This window comes from Astatotilapia calliptera, chromosome 13 (assembly GCF_964374335.1).
Source record: "Astatotilapia calliptera chromosome 13, fAstCal68.1, whole genome shotgun sequence".
Classification (NCBI taxonomy): Eukaryota; Metazoa; Chordata; class Actinopteri; order Cichliformes; family Cichlidae; genus Astatotilapia; species Astatotilapia calliptera.
Window position 1 is genome coordinate 9,732,993 of NC_137434.1, and position 16,307 is coordinate 9,749,299.

General features: G+C 38.9%; 2 protein-coding genes across 5 annotated transcripts in view; one reads left to right on the plus strand and one right to left on the minus strand.

Annotated features, from left to right (window-relative positions):
• Positions 1 to 1,269: 1,269 nt before the first annotated feature.
• Positions 1,270 to 12,988, minus strand: tsnax (translin-associated factor X). 3 transcript variants are annotated; one of them, XM_080287855.1, is made up of 6 exons: positions 12,382 to 12,988; positions 10,679 to 10,768; positions 10,470 to 10,584; positions 7,424 to 7,554; positions 3,045 to 3,166; positions 1,270 to 1,891 (listed from the first exon to the last, which is right to left on the minus strand). In XM_080287855.1, exons 1-6 carry the CDS (start codon positions 12,395 to 12,397, stop codon positions 1,514 to 1,516), a joined length of 852 nt encoding a protein of 283 aa, XP_080143981.1. In that variant the 5' UTR covers positions 12,398 to 12,988; the 3' UTR covers positions 1,270 to 1,513. The 3 variants fall into 3 exon arrangements, with proteins under 3 accessions (XP_080143981.1, XP_080143980.1, XP_080143982.1); XM_080287854.1 differs by having other exon boundaries at positions 10,679 to 10,845; XM_080287856.1 differs by lacking the exon at positions 12,382 to 12,988 and adding an exon at positions 11,210 to 11,317.
• Positions 12,989 to 14,205: 1,217 nt separating this feature from the next.
• egln1a (egl-9 family hypoxia-inducible factor 1a) overlaps positions 14,206 to 16,307 on the plus strand; it is a 38,938-nt gene continuing 36,836 nt past the window's right edge. For both annotated transcript variants that reach the window (XM_080287852.1, XM_080287853.1), the window contains exon 1: positions 14,206 to 16,191. In XM_080287852.1, the coding sequence (XP_080143978.1) occupies positions 15,505 to 16,191 (687 nt within the window). In that variant the 5' untranslated portion in view covers positions 14,206 to 15,504. The remainder of the gene's footprint in view (positions 16,192 to 16,307) is intronic.

Here is a 16,307-nt window from a genome sequence, read left to right on the forward strand (position 1 = left end):
AAATGGGGCGCTAAAGTAAATTAGCTAAAGTGCGTTACACTGATTATAATGTGCACAGGCCTCCTATGTAATAACTACACGGGAGATAACTACGTCTCCTGTTGCACAAATTAGGAGATGTAGTTACCCAGTAATAATATAATGGCTGCACTTAAGCACAAGATTTAATGGTTTGGTAATGGAACCACTGTGATATGGTATAGTTATAGTTTTACAAAGTAAAGCAGTTAGGAATAGTAAGTAGTGGACTGAGGTTCATGCAATATACCCATGCAGTCAAACAGTCACTGCATGTAATATTATTTATATTTAGATAGTTATATATTCACAGTGAAGCAGAGGAGGACGTTTATTTCTACAGGAAAATGGGGAGTTAGACCCCCTTATCATCTCCTGCTATAATTTCCAGTGCCACCCTTAACCCCCTCTTTAACCGCGGTTGGCTGATCATCTCCTTCGTAAACAAATTGCTTTTCTTTGGAGTGTAAAAGGAGGCCAAAACTTTATTTTTTCTGCACATGTATCTGTTTGTATACACCGTTCTGAAATTGCCCAGCAGATGGCAGACCTAAATTATTTGGACTCTCTCTCTTACAGAGTCATAAAAAGGGACAAACTTATACAATATCAAAATGATCCAGTTCATATCAAAACAAAACAATTACTTAATTACAAATAGCCTACATTTTTTGTACAAAATTAAATTTGTCATAGTCTTTTTTTTTTCTAATGTATGTGTGATCAAAATGTGATATGTATACAGACCTAAAGGTGACTAATGTGAATCATAAAATAACATTTTCTCTGAGGTGAAATCTGGCAATAAGATTGTTTTGGCCCTATCTTGAATAAAGGCATCTATTTTCAACAACAGACTATGCTATCATTATTTTCATTTGTCACCGTACAATAACAAACACCATGAGGTAAAGCATGATATCAGTTCTCTACCAGGAATATTCCTCCTCTCATTCCAAATCTCACTTTAAGTGTACGTCACTGCACTGGGACGGAGTGTTTAAAGAGGGTAGAAGGAGACAAGGGGTTGTTTGTGAGTATGTGTGTGTGTGTGTGTCTCCTGGAGAATAGGGGTGTGCAATGTGCAAAGGTCACATGTTCCTCCTCCACACTGAATGAAGAGTGCAGACAGCCAGTGGGACTACCTTAGATTATCTGTGTGTGATAGAGAGAGGGAAGGGCAGCGAGAGAGAGAGAAAATAAAATGAACACATATTTTCAAAGCCGCTTAAAGTCTCAGGGAGTATGGCATATTTGGCACAGAACCTTTATTCATGCAAAACAACTGAAGTCATCAGATCTTTATCAAACAAAAGAGAATCCATTGTCTACTGTAATACTGTTGTTATTGTAATAACAAAAAATGAACAAGCATGTCATAAAACACTAGAAACATCAGTGAAATCCCATTAAAAATGCACACAAACACCAAATGGAGCTAAACTAAACCAGACAATGAGACCACCGAGAAGAGCGTCGTTGAAGCAGTGCGGGATTAAACCACTCCTTCCTCGGGGTCGATGAGTGTGGTCCGACTAGAGAACACGTCTGCCAGCATGTGTTTGGGGATCTCCGAGCCACGGACGCGTAGGGTGTAGCACGCGTCTTCTACTTTGCCCAGGCTCTGCCGCAGCGTGTGCAGCTTCTTGGACACCTCGTACGGGCCTGTGTTCCCAATGTAGGAGAAACCATCGTGGATCTGCCGCAGGAACTGGCTTAGCTGGAAGGGTGTGTCAATGTCGCCATTGCCGACGCTGCTGATGCACATCCGCATCAGCTCCCCTGTTAGGTCGGCCACGCCCAGCAGGTAGTCGGACGACGTCACCTGAAAGGTCAAGACCTGAGCGTTCACCGGCATCGCTTCAGCTGAGCCCTGAATTGGAAAACAGGACAGGAAAGAATACATTCTAAAAAGCTGGGCCTTTTTATAAAATGTCAACAAAAACAGAATGCAATGACCTGCAAATCTCTTAACCCCATATTACATTCATAGTAGAAGACAGAAAACTAAATGTTTAATCTGGGAAGCTCATTTTGAATTAGATGGCAGCAAAAATTTCAAAAAGTTGAGACAAGGAGGGAAAAAAGGATGAAAAAGTAAGTGTACTAAAAAGAAACATCTGGAGGAACACTATTATTTGAAATTCTTTTGGGAAATCAGAGCAGAGAGAAACTATTCAGCTTGTTATCAACGCTCAGTTTAAAAACCTGCATCTGTGATGGTACAGGGATGCATTGGGCACCCATCAATGTCTTTTTCAGGGAAGGCCGTGCATATTCCAGCAATACAATTACAGTTGTATTACAAGTACAACAGTGTGGCTTCAATAGACGGTTAGAAGAGCCTTGCTCCTGCAGTGATCTTCCTGAAGTTGGAATCTTTCACCAGCTGAAAACATCTGGAACATCATAAAATGAAAAATAACAGAGAAAAGACCCAAGACTATTGAGCAGATAGAACCCATATCAGACAAGAATGGGACACCATTCCTCTCCCAAAGGTTCAGCTGATCCCCTCAGTTCCCAGATGTTTATAAACAGCTGTTAAAAGAAACAGGGATGCTACACACTGGTAATTGTGACACTGAGACATGCTGCTGGCACCAATTTCAAAATTATCTTATTTATTTATGTGCATTTTCTGAATTTGAACATTTTATATGCAATGCCTTTAATGCAAATTAATGAGATTTAAGTCATATTGTGTGGATCAACAGACACCCTACAACTGAAAAAAATAAACTGTCACATCTTGCTTTAGAAAAGAAAAAACAATCCAAAAATAAAACCATTAAAACATTAATGGTGAAGTTTCTATATTTGGAGTCTCAAATCGAACGGTGACCTTACAGTGGCTACATCTAAGTTTTGTTTTTATATACACTCTCTGAGCCAAACAGAGTTTGATACCACGAAAGCGACAAAATCTATTTTCCAGAATGTCACATAGTTTTTTTAAGGACTTTTTGGGGATTAAAAAATACTTCATAAATTGTTAATGTTCAGTCAGTCCTCTGTGATTTTACCTTAGGATCTGCCTTCTCTGTGTTCATGAACACCAGCCTGGCGTTGATCTCTTCCAAGCTGATGAGGCAGCGATGGCGGATGTAGTGCAGGAAAGAGATGGCTTCCACATATTCCTGAATCCCTGATGAATTAAAGTACATTAAAATGGATCAGAGTAAAACAATGGCATATTCACTTGATCATTTCACTGTGCTTGCTAAAACTGAATGTGACAGTGGCTGGGGCATTTGTTTGCAATTCACTAAAATGACCATGTATCAAATGAGCGTAGCAAGCAGAGCGTGCAGCATCAACATGAAATCTGCACAGTACAGATCACAGATGGAGATAATGATTCAAATAAAACCTGTTTCCTGTCTCTATCTTTTGATAGAACAACAGTGGGTGTTTTTTTTGGTGGGCTAAGATGACCCCTCATTTGTTTTCTGCCCCTGGGTAAACAACAATCCAATAATCACAGGACGGAAGACTTTGTGTCTGAAGTTTACTTTTGGAGCGGCAGTTGAACTTCAAAGAGCCTGCTATCTCTCCGCACTGACCGCAATGCGCTGCACGGAGCCAGCAAGAATACTTTATCTTGACTGTACTCTGAATAGCTTTCACCACTCTGATTATGATTTCAGTCCAGTCACACCAGCGTGTACAGGCAGTGGGCCGAACGACTACACAACACTAATGTGCACGGAAAATATGAAAACTATCAATCGCAGCTACTTCATTATTTGGTTTTGTAAAATAAATGCATTAAATATATCGATGATCATCTATATTATGTCTTAATGACTTCATTTAACATTTTGTTTATTATGAATAATTATAGAAAAATCATTGATTTTTTTTCTATTAGTTTCTTAGTAGCTGACAAATTTCACCTGCTGAGACAACAGCAAAATCTGATACTGAGAACTTCAATTTGATAATTACCTAATAACTCTACTTACCAACATAGTTAAACATTTGTGTCTTTAAACAAAAGACGTATCAGAACCATATCGCAGCATTAATTCTCAAAGTTGTATGGGTTGCATGGAAACATTATGTCAACAATTTGCATTTGATTAACTGGACTGATCTGAACAAGCTGGAGCAGAAAAGTTAAAAGTTAACCAAGTATTGCAAAAGCAACATAAAATAGCATCTTAAGGAAAAAGAGAAATAATTGGAAATAATGAAATGACATGAATTACCTATTTATTATCAAAAGAAATTTGAAAAAGAAAAATTAATTCTTATCTAATCATAATAAACTGTTAACAGTTACAACAAAGTATCCAGTGGTAAAAAAACAAAACAAAATATTTTTATTCTTTGGCTCTTAACCCGGAGCGAGAGCTTGGGTATTTAGGCTGCTATATTATTGCTTGTATTTTTTGTAATTCCTTGAATGCGCTTGTGTATGTGTGTGTGCGTGTGTGTTAGTGTTAATTCTTTAACCCTTTGTTTCATGTACAACATGTTGGTCATCTTTGTTGTTTTTATGAATAAATTTGGATTGAAAACATTTTTTCTTTTTTTTGCTAACAGCATAGTTAGCATTGAAACATTGTTACTTAAAATTGTGGATTAACAGTTTAAGTGAAACTGAGTGGTTTGTAAGTGTAGTCGCAACTTTAAATGGAGGATTAACTATTAATAGTTACAAACAAAAACTATTAAACTGAAACATGTTTACTTGGAGTACATAATTTTATAGTACTGTGAAAGAGTCTTTAGCCACTTTTCATTTCTTTAAATTGTTTTTCTCCAGGCTTCCAAATGTCTTTAAAACCTTAAAAGACCTTTGGAAGGCTTTGAGGCAGGCAGGCAGAGCCCAGTTCCTGCATTTACTGTCAGGAATTGTTTATGTCTTTACTGAAGCAGAAGTTACCTTTGGTCAACGAGGCTCGCAGAAACCTTACAGAACATTGTGTCTAAACAGTGACTAAGAGCTAAAAAAGTGGAAATTTGAGAGATTTTACTGGCATGGTGGTAGGAAAAGTTGAGAGGCGAGGGTGCGAATATAGCTCGGCAGGATCAGATCTTGAGTAATGCGCAAACAGTACCGTTGCGGTTTGGCGCACATTCATGTACTGAGAATACTGAGGATTTTTGGACTGAGCTAATGTTTGACCACAGAGCGGTTCACTGAATTGCAGGTGAGCCACGTGAAAAGTTCCACATGTTAATGTACGTTTGCACTGACTCATAGCAGCTAGCAGGGTAAAAAAATAACAACAAAAAAAAGCGTACCCAAGTGCCACGCTGCTCTGTTATCAGTGGCAATTATGGTCAGATTTAGCCCACAATATCTTTGATGGTCATTATATAAAAAAAACAGACCCATTACACATGCCTGGAGACTTCTCCTCCAGCCAAGATTATCCGGAGGGCCCGTGCATCGAGCCCAGCCTCAATCTAATAAAGACGATGAAAATGGGGAAAAAAATAAAAGGGCTAATTGGTGGGAACTGCCATTGGTCACGTCGCGAAGGATGCAGCAGTGATTCCTGTGTGACCGCAATCTAAAAATGACTTCCCCAGCTGCTAGATAACAGCTCCCACTCGCTGCCAGTCATGTTTTTCTCCTTCGCTGCAGACATTATGGCTACAGTAACAAAAAGTGGTGCTTATGTTAGTTTGAAAACAACTTTATCAGAAGGCGTGACCATCACATCCAGGCCTGCATCAAGGTCATGCTTTAACACTATCACTGACTTTACAATATGTTTATTGAAGATAAAAGAAAATCATTTAAGTACAAATCATAAAAAAGAAATTATTAATTACATCAACGGATAAAGAAAAAAAAATGTAGTTTCATATCTCACCTTAACTCTAGATTTCGACATTTCTTTGTCTACTTCTTATTTTGGGTGAGTGACACTATCGTCACTCTAAGGCAGCTGAGTGAACCAATCAGAAGTAGACTTTCTATCAGAGCTGCATTATACAATGCAAGCTAGTTGTGCTAACTTTCTATTGACTATACTCAATGGCTTTGAATGACCTTTTAGGGCCTTCCACACTATTATTCAGTGTTGGGGAGTAACGGAATACATGTACCGCCGTTACGTATTTAAAATACAACATATGAGTAACTGTATTCCGTTACAGTTACCGATTAAAAAGGGGGTATTCAGAATACAGTTACTTTGTTGAAATAAATGGATTACACTGCGGTACTTTCCTGTTTCATATTGTCGCGGGTCAGGACTGTTTGGGTTTTGTTTGACAGCTACGTTCTTTTGTTCCAGGCGGCAGCGTTATGGTTGCCATGGTTACAGGGCGACGCTCTCTCTCTCTCTGCGACTGTGTGTTTCCTGGGTGAGAGAGCGCCTTTTCGTTGTTGTTGTTGTTGTGCTAAGCTAACAGGCAGAATGCTACAAGCATAGCTCTAAAGAATGTAGCATCATGGGCAGTGTAGTCCGTGTTGCAGGGAGAATGCACTGCCATACACGTTATGGGTCTGTGAGCGCGAGGAGGGAGAAAAAGGGGAGTGGAAAGGTACGAGTTGTCATCGAGGAAAAACGGGAGCTGGAAGCATGTAAATATAATAATAACCACTTCAGCCAAGAAGAGTGCCTGACGAGCCCAGTTGTAAGTAAGCTATTAAGACTCGACTGTACACCGTGTTCGTGTTTTCCTCCGAAAACAATAAGTTCCGTTGGAGCAGCCTTTCAACGCCTCTCTCTGTCAAGAAAAGTTGACCCACACAACAAAGTAAAGCTATTTTTCGGCTACGAGCCGACAGGGACCCCGCCGTATTAGTCAGAGGTCCCTTTACTACAGTTCGGAGTCGCGGACCTTCAGTAATAGTAATAAATCACACAGCAATAGTACATTCATGTTGTTGTAAAAAGCACGATAATATATTAAGTAATCAGAATTATTCAGTTATTATTATTATTGTTCAAAAGTATTCAGAATACGTTACTCTCATTGAGTAACGTAATGGAATACGTTACAGAATACATTTTGGGGCATGTATTCTGTATTCTGTAATGGAATACATTTTAAAAGTAACCTTCCCAACACTGTACTATTATTATATTAAAGGTATATTTATTAGAACCCTTAATGTACTTCATAAAGATTAAAACAGCAAAATACTTACTGCTTAATAATAAGAAGGAGATTCAACGAATGTGAGCTATCATTTTTGCAAACACCTCTAGTGGAATCTACATCAGATATGATCTAACTGAGTCACACACAAAGGGCCACGTGCCTTGTATCCCATGGGACCGTAATCTAATAAATCCACTTGGGTGTGGCAGGAGAATTTAAACAGCCGATTAACCATTTTAGAGTGAAAAAACACCACTTTCAAAGAATTCAGTTTCTTTCAGAATAAATATGTGCTTTATATATAAACGAAAAGAGGTAAATGACCACTCACCTGGTGTGAAGGCTCTGTGAAACTGATAAATATCCTCTCCTTTCAACTCCTCAGCAATCTGCCCAATCTTCTGCCTGACTCCATCCAGCTTTATGTCTGCCTCGTTCAGGACATCCTCTGCATCTGGTACACTTTACACACAGAAAAAAATGTTAAAAGGTACAAAAAACATATAAATATTTATTTTTGTTTTAGACTTACTTTGTTGCATGCCCACTACAACTAATGCCAATGTATTTATTGTTTTTACTTATCACTTTTAAAGATCATTTGCCATTTTAAGATGATTTTCCCCCTGTGAAGCTCATTAAAGTCCTATTACATTTTTAGCTGACGCTGTTCTGAGATCTTGATTGACATTGAATTATATGTTTTGTCAAGATATTTCCATATTATTCCAAAGCATATATTCACACATTACATCCCTCTCAAAACTATATCTGTACTGAATAGAGACAATGTAAATGATAGGTAGGTTATTTTCAAAGCTGCTGTTTACATCAATGATATAAAAAAGACACTCTGTAGTGTCCAGACAGCAACTACAATCAGAAGCAGGCTCCAGTGAAAAAACTGATATACAGTTATGTCTAAAGGGTTTAGAACAATGATACATTTTTTGTAATTTTGCCTCTGTATACTAGAGCTGGGCGATAGAACGATAACGATATGTATCGCGATATAACTTTTTCTCGATAGAAAAATTCAAATATCGGATAGACCTCGCCGCTCTTGTCCTCTTAAAAAAAAAAAAAGAACAGCCAATCCAAATTACGTAGCGCAGAGCTGAACCAATCACAGCCGCAGCGTCACGTCACGTGACTTGTTACGTACAGCACAAGTGCCAAGCCGCACATGTGTATTTGTTTGGGAAGCAGCCAGCCACCGTACCACCCGGGTAATGGAGGAAATGAGTGTGCCGACTAGAAAAATCAACCGAGCGTGACCGAAGGTTACCGAAGAGAAAACAGATGATGGTTGCAATGCCGTAGAGATTGTCGAACGGAAGAGCCATAGAAGTTCCGTAGTGTGAAGGTATTTCGGCTATTTCAAGTCTGACAAAAAACAGAATAGCGTGCACTGTAAATTGTGCCGAAAGCAAGTCTGGAAATACAATAAACTGGTGCATGCGCTACGTCCACACGTACCCCGGTATTTTTGAAAACGCAGATTTTTCTATGCGTTTGCACCTTTCGTCCACACGTAAACGGCGTTTTTGGTCACTGAAAACGAAGATTTTTTGAAAACTCCGTTTTTGCATTTACGTGTGGACGAGAAAAACGGAGAAAACGCAGCGTCAAAGGTGTGCGCATTTTTTGACATCACACTGTGCGCCACGTTATTGTTTCAGTGAAATTAATTTCTACAATACTGTTAATTCTACTCTCTGCAGTGTTTAAATGCTTACATATACACACAGTTACTGTCCGTCCACACATACGACTCGGTTCTGCTTCTATGCCCCAGCTTTGTTTACTTTTTCCCACCGAGGCGTCTAGACTTCTGATTGGCCAACATTTCTGCACGGTTAGGAATCTAGCGCCACCTGCTGCTTTGGCATGTTCATAGCAGCGTTTTCCTTCATTTCTGCCTTTATGTGTGGACGGGATTATTTTTTAAAACGAAAACTGAAAATCTCCGTTTTCAAAAATACCCGTGTACGTGTGGACGTAGCCTCAGTCTCTGACTGGAAGCGCTAATTCGTCATTCGGCTTTTGTCAGACTAAAGTAACTGTTAAAACTGTTTGAAAAGCTCAGCTATACAACAAGGAGAGATTGAGAATTTCCTTTTAGTTCTCAGTTTATTTGATATTGACAAAAGTTAGTCAATTTTGTCTGTTCTTCTGTAAAACAAACTAAGATTTATTTTTAGAATTAATATTTTGTTTCTAAGTGGAATTGACAATTTAGTCTGTTTCGTTTGTTCTATTTTGAAACTTAAACGCTTTAGCGGCTGCCTTTTGTGTAGTTTGCAATATTTGCCTTTATTTATCTGAAAAAGTCTCATGTTCCTTAAGTACATCTACCCTGTTGAACTTATTATGGGAAATAAATATTTAAATAAAAACAAGCTGCTGATTATTTCACATTTTACTTGTGAGCAACGGCACATTTAAATCTTACAAATATAGTTATTTGGCTTATATCGTGATAGATATCGTTATCGCCTGAAATGAAAAAAACATATCGTGATATGAAAAAATCTTATATCGCCCAGCTCTACTGTATACTAACACAGAAGACTAAACAAAACAATCAATATGTGATTGAAGACTTTCAGGGTTAATTCAAGGGGTTTAACCAAAGTTTTGCAGAAAATGTGAGTAACTACAGATACTTCTGTCCTGAGCCACCCCTCACTTCCTCATATTTTGCTTCAAATGAGCCACACTTGTCATTTTTTTAAACTGGTCCTGAGCAATAGTTTTCCTGAATGTTTCTCTTTTGACATTGGCTGCTGTGCATGTCATTTATTTGTGGCTCATCAGAAATGGCCACAGCAGAAGAGTGACTGTCGATAATCATCCACTTTAGTTGTCTTTTGTGGGCTAGTTAGTATGTTTTGTCTTTAATAATATATCAGATTGTTTATCTGGCTTTATCTCTGACAGGTTTATTTTGTTTTCTTTTTTAGCCTAATGATGCCTAATGATCTCTTTTTGCTTTGGTGTTTAAAATTAAAGTGGAAAACTATAAAATCCTAATTTCAACATGTTGAATGAACTTCAGATATCATGTCTGCTGTATTTATCATGAAATAACCTAGGAAGAGGCCTCACCTGAAACTGCCTCAGTCAGTACAATTACTGGGCCTTTTGAGAATGGGAAACTGTGTATAAAAGTGGCTGTAACTCCTACACAATTAATGCAATATTTTTGTTAAACCCCTTGAATTAAAGCTGAAAGTCTGACCTTTAATCACATCATGATCATTGTTTTAAAAATCCACTGTGCTGGTGCACAGAGGCACAAGTAGTTATCCCAAAAACTTATAGACCTAACTGTACTAATCTATACGGTGCATATTATTGTTAAGAACACCTACGTGGTCACTCTGTGCAGAAGAAATATGGTTCTCTTGCTTTCAATTGTGACGTCGCGACTAATCTTAACAAGACGCTCATATTTGTCGTGTTTGGTGTCGAGCTCCTGTTGGAAAACTTGAAATACACAGAGAAATGTTTCAGTGCAGGCAATACAACATTAAAACCATTTGGGTGCAAAGTGCAGTGAGAATACTGAGGATGCTGTTACCTTTGAAGGCAGCCATGACAGACGAGGAGGGGTTGGCACTCATTTCGTGCTCCTGCGCTGCATCTGCATTTCTCCGTGAACAACCCTCACCTGACAGTAGAGATGATGTCATAGTCTTTAAATAATAACTGCCTCTATCTGCCTCTCAGTCACACAAATGAAATACACTGAAAAAAATGAAATTGGGTGGTTGTTATATGTACAAGATTCAAACTTGTAATTGGAACTAAATTATTTCATGTTCCTATGGTGAACGTAATTAAATCATGTAGCATCTGCATGAAATTCAACAACTTAATTTGTTCTTGTTGAGATGACATGATCATGACATACAATCTAGTAAGAGTGGTTAGTTGCCTGGACTCACGAAATTCACAAGATCACATTAGATGCCAAACTGCAGGAAAATCGTTGGAGTTTTAAGAGGCAGACAACTGCACCCACACGTGGTGTGGGTGCAGTTGTTTTATCGCTATTTATTGTGGTTTAACCTGTCAAGGACAAAAACGTACAGAAAAGTCTGCATCAAACCTTGTAATCAAAGCTTTCCTAGTTTTCTTTCCTAGCCTGGATTGACAGCTTGGTGGTGTGATGGTGAGTGCTGTTGTCTCACAGCAAGAAGGGCCTGGGTTCAAATCCACAATCTGTCTGGTTTGCAGTACGTAATTAGAGTTAGGTTAATTGGCTATTCTAAATTACCCATGAATCTAAGTGCAAATGGTTGTTTGTCTCTATGAAATCATCAATCCCATATTGGTTCATTAAGCAAGACTAGCAGTAATTGCCCTGATTAACAAAGTAGTTGTTCAAACAACAAGATTTCATTGTGTTTTCCTGAAGTTTTTAACTTGTGTAGAATGAATTAAAACAAATTTCACTTTACATACTTCAATATGTAAAGTGACATAAGTCAATGTAAGTACACTACGTTGATCCAACGTAATCTGATTACATTAAACCACCAAATGCCAAATGTGTTGGTTTGATATGGTCAAAAAATGGGTTATTGTACTTAGTTAAATCACGTGGAAAAGGTGCCATGATTAAATTGTGTTCCTCCAACAACAGATTTTTTGGAGTGTAGGACAGAAAATTTCTTGTATGTACAAACAAATGACAACGACAGTGGCTGCATGGTGAGATTTTTCCCATTCAGCAGCCAATGGCAACTTGTAGTGACCAAATGGCTGCTAAGAGCTTGAGTGCGTGGGTATACAGATTGCGTGTAATTGCCAACCTGACCCCATTCAATCGGAGACTGATAGAAACATTTATTGCAGGTTTTAGTGACAGTGTTGGCACGCATTAGAATCTCATTTTTTGCAGCAAAAAATATTGAAAGTGAGATAACTTTATTTAAAATTGTGCATACTTTGCAGTTGAAAAAAGACAAATGCGATACTTGGCTTAATGCAAAAGGTTAAAAAAAAAAAGATAATAATATTGTATCGTCAATGAAGTATTATGATAAAATCCTATCGTAGGGTGACTCGTGATTCGCACTAGTATGTGCTTTAGGCATTTTAAGGGAACACGGGATTAGCACTGTTTACGTCTGTTACGACCGAAATGATTTCGTTAACCTGACTTAGGCAGAGTAGGTTAAAACGTTATCATGTATTAGTCCTACTGTTATTTTAGGCTTGCTGGGTAATTACAAAACTCATAAAACTAAACTTGTTATTTTGAAATGATGGACTTACCTTCTCGTTTATTCATAGCTTCGGTGTTGTAGTGCACAGTTTTAAGGGGTGTATTTCGAGAGTTTTAGCCACTAACTAACGCCAGTACCAGTCAAACGTAAAGGCTGAGTACTATTACGATCAAAAAACAAAATAGTTCCGCTTTAATCCGAAAAAATTATCTCCTCTGATCGATGGAAAACAAAATTAGTAGAGCCTACAAATATTTTAACGCGAATAAAACGGTGTTTCCTTGGTTTTAATAACAGGCGTTGGTGCGGACCTCAGTCCATCGCGGGGCTTTTGCGCTGTTTACACGCGTAGCAGGAAATTCAAAGAGATGCATCACGGGATACGTAGTTAAATGTCAGCATCAGGCGTTCGTTTTATTACAATGTTTTCCTTATTACTAATTTTCAAATAATTAGAATCTGCTTTTAGAAATTTGGCGTAAATATATAACAATTGCATTTATAATAATAACACAATTTCAATAACAACAATACAAACATATAACAGCTATATTTATAATAATTACATAATAATCGCTTTTATGACGTTATAACTATTAAGTAAGTTCTTGAAGATACCATGTATACTAATTAGATATTCCCATACCAAACCAAAAAGAAAGATGTGCCACACAGAACTTGTGCAGCCCAGACAATTTCTCTTTCCAGTCAAAATTCAAACGTAGAAATTCTCCAGACTGCCACCCTAAAATAACCAGTGTCTTAGATATTCCATCGAATATCTAAGCCAACCTTTGGCGAATTACTCGTCTTTTCAACAAAACGTTCCACCTTGACTTCTTCCACAGATTGAAATGTCTTTACTGAAAGTCCTGCAGATGTGATTTGCGATTGCTTTCTGTTAACCATCTGTGCATCTTTTTGAATATTGGCCACTGTTGTGTGATGCTTACTGCATACGTTTGTTTTCATTCACTTTTCATGATTATTTTTAGGTCTCAATTTAAAATTGGGCGTCTCCCTGTGGTCATTTAACATCTCCGAGAAGTTGTTTTGTGCATCATATTTTTTTTCTTCTTGTTTTTATGTCATTGTCATTTTTTTTGTAGTTTTTTCCCCTTTTTGTAGTAACACCTTTCATCTTTTTACAACCACTCTCTTGGAATAAATGTACATATCATCACGTTTGGATTTACTATCTAATTTTGAGTGACAATTGGGGTATTTTCTATGTGTCATTGTTTTAACTTTGTATCTCTTTAAGTGTACTTTGTGTCTCATTTTAGTAATTTTACATCTTTGTATTGACATTTGGTCCCTTTACCAGCATCTTACATCTCTTTGGTGTGTCATTCTGGATGATTGTTTTGTGTATATTATATTTGTGGATAAAACAAGACCAGGACCCAGATGAAAAAACAAAACAATTTAACTTACCGTTGTGATGAATGAATGACAGGTGTTTGTCATAAAATATTTATATGAGTACCTCCATGCTCAATAAAATTTAAAATGTTATCCAATATGGCTTCCAGTAAGTGATTTAAGTCACCGGTCTGTCATAATCCTAAGTTTCATAAACTGCACGCCACCCAACTTATCTGTCTATCATAACAGCAGCAAGCTCTTTAACTTTTTGTTTGTGCGAAAGGAATTTCACCTATGCGAGCCAGGAATGAGAGCACAACACAGTGCTGCTGACTGGAGATGCCTTCAGGTGCTCCCTTCAAGCTCCTACAAACTGATTTGTGCCAAAAACTGGTTTCCGATTCTTCTGTTTTTATTATGTCTTTTTTCTCATAAATAGACTATAGTCAACAGGAGCCACGAAGGGGTTATATATAAAACAAAGAAACGGCTTGTTCTGCAAAAAATCTTTATGACTCCGTCTTATTGCATCAACATCATGATTATAATCCAGTCCCTTTTGGCCAATTAAAATATCTTTATAGAAGTGTGATGTTAGTTCTTGACATTTTAATTTTAACGACACATTTGACTTGCAAGTGGGTAGCTTCTGTTTCACTAGCATCACAAGGTGACAGGGCTCAAAACGATTTGCTATCATTCATAAGTGGTATGTTTAGCAGATGTAAATACCTCCAATTATGTTTTTATTTGTATTATTTTGGGGGGACAAATACCAGAAATCACTTTTCGGCACGACACAGGTTTTTAGATGTTTCTTTTGCTTAATATAGAATAATTACAACAGCACAACCACACGCAGGTAGACAAATACTCATCAGAATATCTGGTTTCTTACTTTATAATTTAGGCTATATGATACTATTGCTTCGATAGGAAATGCGCACAAAACGAGTCAGCGATGCTTGAAGCAACACTTGCCATATGGCTATATCTCTTTTGCTTGTCCTTTCCACAAATCTGTAAGCGGTTTGTGTCAAATTTAAATGACAGCGCTACCTTTAATTTGCCATTACACAGTATTGCAGTGTTACAGTAATGGTGAAAGTCAGAAAGAAAGCAACATTGGATTTATAACCTATTATACTGGATTGGGTACTCAAAGTATAGAAGTATAATCATGCATTTATGCCCTTTCAGTCTGTTGCACATTTTGTTCATACTTATTACTGCATGGTTGGTGGAGCTAATTTTCTGCACTGTTAGAGAACATGAATATATTGCATAATTGAAACAGTTAGGGTAACATATGTACATCACTTTTTACCGACTGACCAGAGGCGCATGCCCACCCCCGACAAGACTTGAACATGAACTTTCACGTGTCGCAAACACGCCTTTTTTCACCGCCAACTGTCTGTCCGACCGCACCTGAAAGCAGCACGAGAGAGGCGGTGCCTTTGTGCTGACGTCAGAGCGGGCCGGTCCTCGAGCTGGGCTGGCTGAGCACACTCTGAGCGGCGACATCCATTACCCCGGGAAGGAGAGCTAGCTTGCAAAAATGCCTCCCAAAGACCTCGACCCACCCCTAAAAGCTGGTCCATGGGCGCACGTTGTCGTGTTATTCCGCTGACACACGAGGAAGAAAAGGACATGAGTGCGATAAAATGGCAGGGTTTTGAATGTTTGATTCCTCTGGGTATCAGCGTGGCGTCGGCGGCGGGTCGTTTCCAAAGTTGTCGATTAGCAGAGCGCGTGAAGGATCGGTATTAAAGGAGCAGTACGCCTCCTGTATCCTCAAAACATGGAGAAGCCGCAGAGCGAGCTGGACCGAGACCGACAGTACTGTGAACTTTGCGGGAGGTTTGATAACCTTCTTAAGTGCGGTAGATGCCGCAGCTCCTTCTACTGCAGCAAGGAGCACCAGAAGCAGGACTGGAAGAAACACAAGCTCATTTGTAAAGAGGCGGACAAGCCGCAGCCGCCCGCACAGAAGCCCGAGCAGGCACCGCCGCCCGGGGACGACGAGGCGCCTGAGAAATGTCGAGAAGAGCAAAGCTCCGAGCAAGCAGACATTGCAAACACAAAAGCACTGAGAATTGAGGTGAGAGCTGGACATGATATGTCCGACAGCACCGCCACACCTAACGGACAGAGCAGCTTATCCCCGCAGAAACTTGCCATGGAGTGCATAGTGCCGTGCATGAATAAGCACGGCATCTGTGTGGTGGACGGCTTTGTAGGAGCAGAGATCGGGCTGGGCATTCTTGAAAATGTCAAGGCCCTGTACGAAACTGGCAAGTTCACAGACGGTCAACTGGTGAGTCAAAAGAGCGACTCCACTAAAGACATCCGAGGGGATAAAATCACGTGGATCGATGGCAAGGAGCCCCGCTGCGAGAAGATCCAATTTCTAATGAATCGCATGGACGACCTGATCAGACATTGTAATGGCAAACTGGGAAACTATGCGATAAATGGAAGAACAAAGGTAAGTACGAAGCACACGCGCATACTGCGCATCTACTGCATTCATCCTCCAGGAGCCAGAGGCTTGCTGGTGCGACACCTGCCACACACACTACAAGGTCAGGGAAGCAGCAATAC

Bases quoted from the DNA above. Each gene is read 5' to 3' on its own strand.
- tsnax (XM_080287854.1), bottom strand. From the start codon at position 10,790: ATGACATCATCTCTACTGTCAGGTGAGGGTTGTTCACGGAGAAATGCA. The intron at 3,167-7,423 runs GTGAGTGGTCAT...TTAATTCATCAG, and splicing joins TCACAGAGCCTTCACACCAG to GGATTCAGGAATATGTGGAA. The intron at 1,892-3,044 runs GTAAAATCACAG...TTTCCAATTCAG, and splicing joins CAGAGAAGGCAGATCCTAAG to GGCTCAGCTGAAGCGATGCC.